Source organism: Lycium barbarum, chromosome 7 (genome assembly GCF_019175385.1).
Source record: "Lycium barbarum isolate Lr01 chromosome 7, ASM1917538v2, whole genome shotgun sequence".
In the NCBI taxonomy this organism is placed as follows: Eukaryota; Viridiplantae; Streptophyta; class Magnoliopsida; order Solanales; family Solanaceae; genus Lycium; species Lycium barbarum.
This window is the reverse complement of record NC_083343.1, coordinates 106,156,280-106,161,769: the sequence shown is the minus strand read 5'-3', so window position 1 is coordinate 106,161,769 and position 5,490 is coordinate 106,156,280. Positions and strand designations below refer to the sequence as shown.

General features: G+C 38.5%; 2 protein-coding genes across 2 annotated transcripts; one reads left to right on the top strand and one right to left on the bottom strand.

Moving 5' to 3' along the window:
• Positions 1-1,134: 1,134 nt before the first annotated feature.
• LOC132603697 (dehydration-responsive element-binding protein 3-like) lies at positions 1,135-2,924 on the bottom strand. Its single transcript, XM_060316865.1, has 2 exons — positions 2,273-2,924; positions 1,135-1,855 (listed from the first exon to the last, which is right to left on the bottom strand). Exons 1-2 carry the CDS (start codon positions 2,583-2,585, stop codon positions 1,563-1,565), a joined length of 606 nt encoding a protein of 201 aa, XP_060172848.1. The 5' UTR covers positions 2,586-2,924; the 3' UTR covers positions 1,135-1,562.
• A 550-nt stretch (positions 2,925-3,474) lies between these two features.
• On the top strand, positions 3,475-3,837 carry LOC132601701 (uncharacterized). Its single transcript, XM_060314770.1, has one exon. The coding sequence runs from the start codon at positions 3,475-3,477 to the stop codon at positions 3,835-3,837; it is 363 nt and encodes a 120-aa protein (XP_060170753.1).
• Positions 3,838-5,490: the final 1,653 nt, after the last annotated feature.

The following is a 5,490-nucleotide window of genomic DNA, read 5'->3' as shown; positions in this document are numbered from 1 at the left end:
GGGAAATTCCATAAATGTACAATTCGTTGAATTACATTGCAAAAATATAGCTCAAAAACACTTTTATACAATGTTATACACTTATATACAAAAGATAGGTAAATTACGTATATAGGTGTATGAAAGTGTATAATTATACAATATTATACACAAAAATACACATTTATACATAATTATATAATGTTGTATAAGTGGGTATAAACATAGATCTGGACTGGTTTTGAATAAGAATTGCACTTTTATACAAGACAGATATATTATGTATATAGGTGTGTAAAAACGTATAATAGTGTATAAGAGGTGGGTATACAATATTATCCACTATTATATAGAAACTAACTCCAACACCACCAATGACGGAGTAGCAGCAGCCACCAGCCATCGCCGAAGTTCCATTCTATGGGGAACTCCAACACCACCAACGAAGTTCATCTCTATCTCTCCCGCGAAAATCACCAACCACACCACCTCGCTCACCACCACCAGATCTGAGTGAATTATCCGGTGATCGATAGAGAGAAAGCGTGGTAGAGAGAGAGAGAGAGAGGGCGAGAGTGAGAGAGGGGAGGTAGGGAGAAAGAGCGAGAGAGGAGGAGGAAGAGGGAGTGGGTCATTTTTTGTAAGATTTAAAAAGGTGGGTTAATTTTAATAGCATTGTTACTATAATTAACATATGCTGTAATTATTTATCTTGAGCATGAAACTAGTACTCTATATATACTTGGTGCTTACTGGTATGACTACCTTAAAAAGGAGAAAACTCTTGCATAAATAACCAGGAACATGTTGCTAATCAAGGTTATTGAAACTTTGGACATGAGAAGATATCATATGCTGAGGCTAGCCTTTCTTTGTGTTGCATTAATTTCTTTAAGCTGTCAATTCAAAAGCAACGGACTTGTGTTATAGGAGAAAAATAAAATTTGGAACTAAAGCAAATATATTAACATGACTAAACTTAATTTCAACTGATTGGGATGGACATTTATACAATAACTAATGATGCTAACTCATGGTAGGAAAATAGATCAAATTTGCCCCTTTGTCCACTCATTTCGTCCTAGAATCTAGTTAATGAAATTGGCAAATATAAGATGATTTGGTAACAATAAAAATATGAATTACTCAAAAGTGTAACGAACGATAAAATTGAACAATTTCACACAATGAGCAAATCTTGATCACTTTCCCTTCATCACACATACAAAAGAGAATTCTTTTATTTACAAAACGTGTAAGAAGAAGAAATTATGATTATGAACAAAGCATACCACAATAATCCAAATGCAAAGAAAAATAAATCAAAAAAGTAAACAAAATAATCTAAAACAGACCTACTTACATGGTGACCACAGGGATTTGAGCTCTCGACAAAGACGGCACCAAAGGTTAACAGGTTCCTTTTCTACGACTAGACCAATAACACACTTTGTTAATGGATTCCTAATTCGTAATTCTTACATATTTATTGGATTTCTCACTACAACACGCAAAAGTTATTGAATTCGCGAGAACCCACTCAATATTCTAAATCCGCTCACACTTGTCTTTGATCAAGATTATCAAGTCCATTTCAGCATCTCTTCAAAGAAATGCCCACAAAATTCATTGTCAAATGCCCCCCACGGTGGATACACCCATCCATCAGCATCAGCCGAGTCACTCAACTTCAACTCGTCCGAGTCAAAAGTCCCCTCCAAACTCGGTAACTCTATTATCTGGCCCAACTCTTCTGATGCTGCTGTTGTCTCCATCGACACACTCAATGAAGACAATGAGGATGAGGATGAAGCAGAGGTTAGCTCATCCATAGCAGCTGCTTTTGCTGCGGCAGCTTGAACATCTCTAGGTGAAACTGTCGAAAATAGTAAACTTAAATGTTTAAGTAGGCATTTGGCTATAGAAATTACATATTTTTTACTTTATTTGGAATTTTTGAAGTTGGAGGTGATGGAATTGTGTTTGGTAAAAGTTTTTATAAAGAATATTTGATTGTATGAATGTATTAAAAGTGAAAAAAAATAAAAATAGGGTATTATGTGTTTTCCAAAAATTTCATGGCCAAACACTAAGTTAAAATAAAGTGATGTTTTTTTTTTTTAAGGAAAAAAATGAATAATTCTCATGGCCAAACGGGAACTAAATGTTGTCTATGATAGTGTTTTCCATATAGTAACTATTGGGAAATCTAGGTGCATTAGTTTAATGATTTCAATGCGGAAGTTCATACTATGTATGTGAAACCATTTACTCTAGAAGTGTCTTTGGATACCTGAAGCTGGACGAGGCAGTGATTCAACAAGTTGAGGAAAATTAAGAATAGCTGAGTTTCCTTTGATACTTAGTGCAGCAACATCATGTGCTCTTGCAGCCATTTCTGGTGTCGGATAAGTACCTAGCCAAATACGTGATTTCTTACGAGGTTGTCGAATTTCAGACACCCATTTTCCCCAACTTCGCATTCTAACTCCTCTGTAAACTGGATGGTCATGGTCTCTTGTTTGTTTTGTCATACGTTTCTCTGTTTTTGCCTTGTTGGTATTGGATGAGGAGGAAGAAGAGGAAGATTGTATAACTTGAGTCATTTAATTTAATGTTTTAGAGATGATTATACTTGTTTGGTGACAGAAATTGGTAGTTACGTACATAAAGTAAAGGGGAGTATGTATCTGAATGCCAAAAAGTAGGAGATATATATGAAGAGAGAAATCTCAGAGTGTAATGCAACTTACCATAATAAGGAGGGTGATAATGAAAGGGAAACATAAAGGATGAAGTATTGGCTGGAGAGAGCGTTGGTGTGACAGAATGAATAAGTGTTGCTCTGTCAATCTGGCGTTCGCAACAATATGATATTCAGATTAATAGAGGTTCGCTTCGCGTAAAATTTATTGAAGGAAGAAGTATGTTTCATTCGTTTGTCTTAGTTCATGTTTCAATATTGCGGGTTGCTCTTTATCTTGCTCAGTTGATAAAACATCTCCATCCACTATCGGTAGACTCAGGATTTGAGTCACACTGGAGGGGAAGTGTGCAAACACTGTAGATGTTCCAAAATGGTGGATAAAAAATAAAATAAAAAACAGTCAAAAGATATTTTTTTATCATAATTTATAAATACTTCGTAAATATTTTAAATTGTTAATTATTACTTATGACTTATAGCATTTTTTATGCAGTTTCTAAAAATGTCAATTTCATTTAAAAGATTTTGAAGATTGTTAGATTATGTAAATATTTAGTCAAAAATATTTTGTAAACCTCTATTTTAGGTTAGCATACGTTAGAATCAATTAGTCAAATTAGTTCCTAATTTGTAGCCTACAATTACGTTGGAAATGATGTATATTAACCTATTGAATGAATGAGAATAGGCACGGCAAATATTCTCTTACATGGTATCAGGCTAGGTCTCTGCAACCCTAGCAGCCGCCCACCTCCCATCTTCTTCGTCCCTTCCTTCTTCTCATCTCCATGGCTAACGCATCCAAGTTGCATCCTGCAACTACAGTCACCAATATCAAATCCTACATTCCTATTGTTCTTGACTATGAAGAAAGCCAATACAATAACTGGGCTACCCTCTTCAAGCTCCATTGCCGAGCGAATTTGGTAATTGATCACATCTTACCTCCTGCCTCCCCCACCGTCTCATCCACAGCAACCGAAGCCGAGAAAATTGCTGCAAAGGCTCTATGGGAACGGCTAGATGACATCGTACGACAATGGATATATGGTACGATATCCAATGATCTTCTCAACACAATCATTCATGAAGAGGACACCGCAGCCGAGGCCTGGAATCGCCTTGTTCATCTCTTCCAGGACAACAAATAGGCTAGGGCTCTTGCCCTTGATGCAAAATTCACGAACACCAAATTGGTGGATTTCCCGAACGTGAAAGCATACTGTACCAGGCTCAAGGTTCTTGCAGACAACCTCGCCAACGTCGGCCACAAAGTCTCCGACGAACGTCTGGTGCTCCGTTTTCTGCGTGGGTTATCGGAAGAATATAAGCATTTTCGAACAACGGTGCAACACCGTACTTCTCTCCCATCCTTTGAAGTTGTGCGGTCGATGCTCGACCTTGAGGAAGACAGCAATGGCGAGGACGCCATTCATGAATCAGGTTCGAATGCTGCTCTCATTTCCCACAATATTAATTCTCATAATTTCTCTGTTAATGGGCAGCCTAAAAAATCTGAAAATACCTCCAATAATCGAGAAAATTCCCACAATCGTGGAAAGAAGAACAACCGCGGTCGTGGTGGTGGGAACCGTAACAACAACCGTGGTGGTGCTGGGAATGGCCAGAATAGCGGCGGGGGAAACCGGAACAACCACCAGACCAGTCTGCCCGCCGCGTCACAGCACTAAGTAGCTCCTGCCCAGCCTTGGTTTTTCCCTCCTTGGGCTCCTTGGGGGCCACAGCCGTGGGCCACCCCACCGTGTCCCTACCTCATCACAGGGTGGCAGCAGCCACGCCCAGCCCAGTCACAGCAGGGCATTCTCGGCGCTCGCCCTCCCCAATCATTCTATTCGGCAGCCCCGCCACCGCAGCATGGTGGGTATGTGCCCACGGATATTGATCAGGCTATGCATACAATGTCCTTGCATCCGCCCGATGACAACAATTGGTACATGGACACCGGAGCCACATCTCACATGACTAACTCCCAAGGTACTCTCCCGTCTTACTTTCAATTGAGTAAAAACAATGGCATTGTTGTTGGTAATGGTAACATGATTCCGATTCATGGTTGTGGTCATACTTCCCTTAAAGTCAATCCCTCCCTAAACCTGAAAAATGTTTTACATGCACCTAAACTCATCAAAAACCTTATTTCCATTCGTAAATTTTACTATCGATAATATGGTTTCTGTTGAATTTGATCCTTTTGGTTTTTCTGTGAAGGATTTACGGACGAGGAGCAAACTCATGAGATGTGAGAGTTCGGGTGATATTTATCCATTCTCCAAAAATTATCGAGCAATTTCCTCTTCCGCACCATCTGCTTTTACCGTTATCTCTCCTCATATTTTGCACTCCCGTTTGGGTCATCCGGGGGATGTAATTCTTAGTTCTTTACGTAGTAGTAATTTGATTGAATGTAATAAGGCTCGAAACAATGTTTGTCATTCTTGTCCTTTGGGGAAATTGATTAAAATGCCTTTTTATGACTCTCTTTCAACTACTACTATGCCCTTTGACATTGTTCACAGTGATTTATGGATTTCACCCGTTCTTAGCTTTTCCGATCACATATATAATTTTCTTTCTTGACAATTATACTAATTTTCTTTGGACTTTTCCCATCAAAACAAATTCCCAAGTTTATGGTATCTTCTTGTCTTTCCGGACTTTCATTCACACTCAATTTGAAAAAGAAATCAAACTTTTCAATGTGACAACGGGCGTGAATTTGATAATGGTCCTTTTCATAAATTTTGTGAACAAAACGGGATGCTTTTTCGATTTTCTTATCCGCA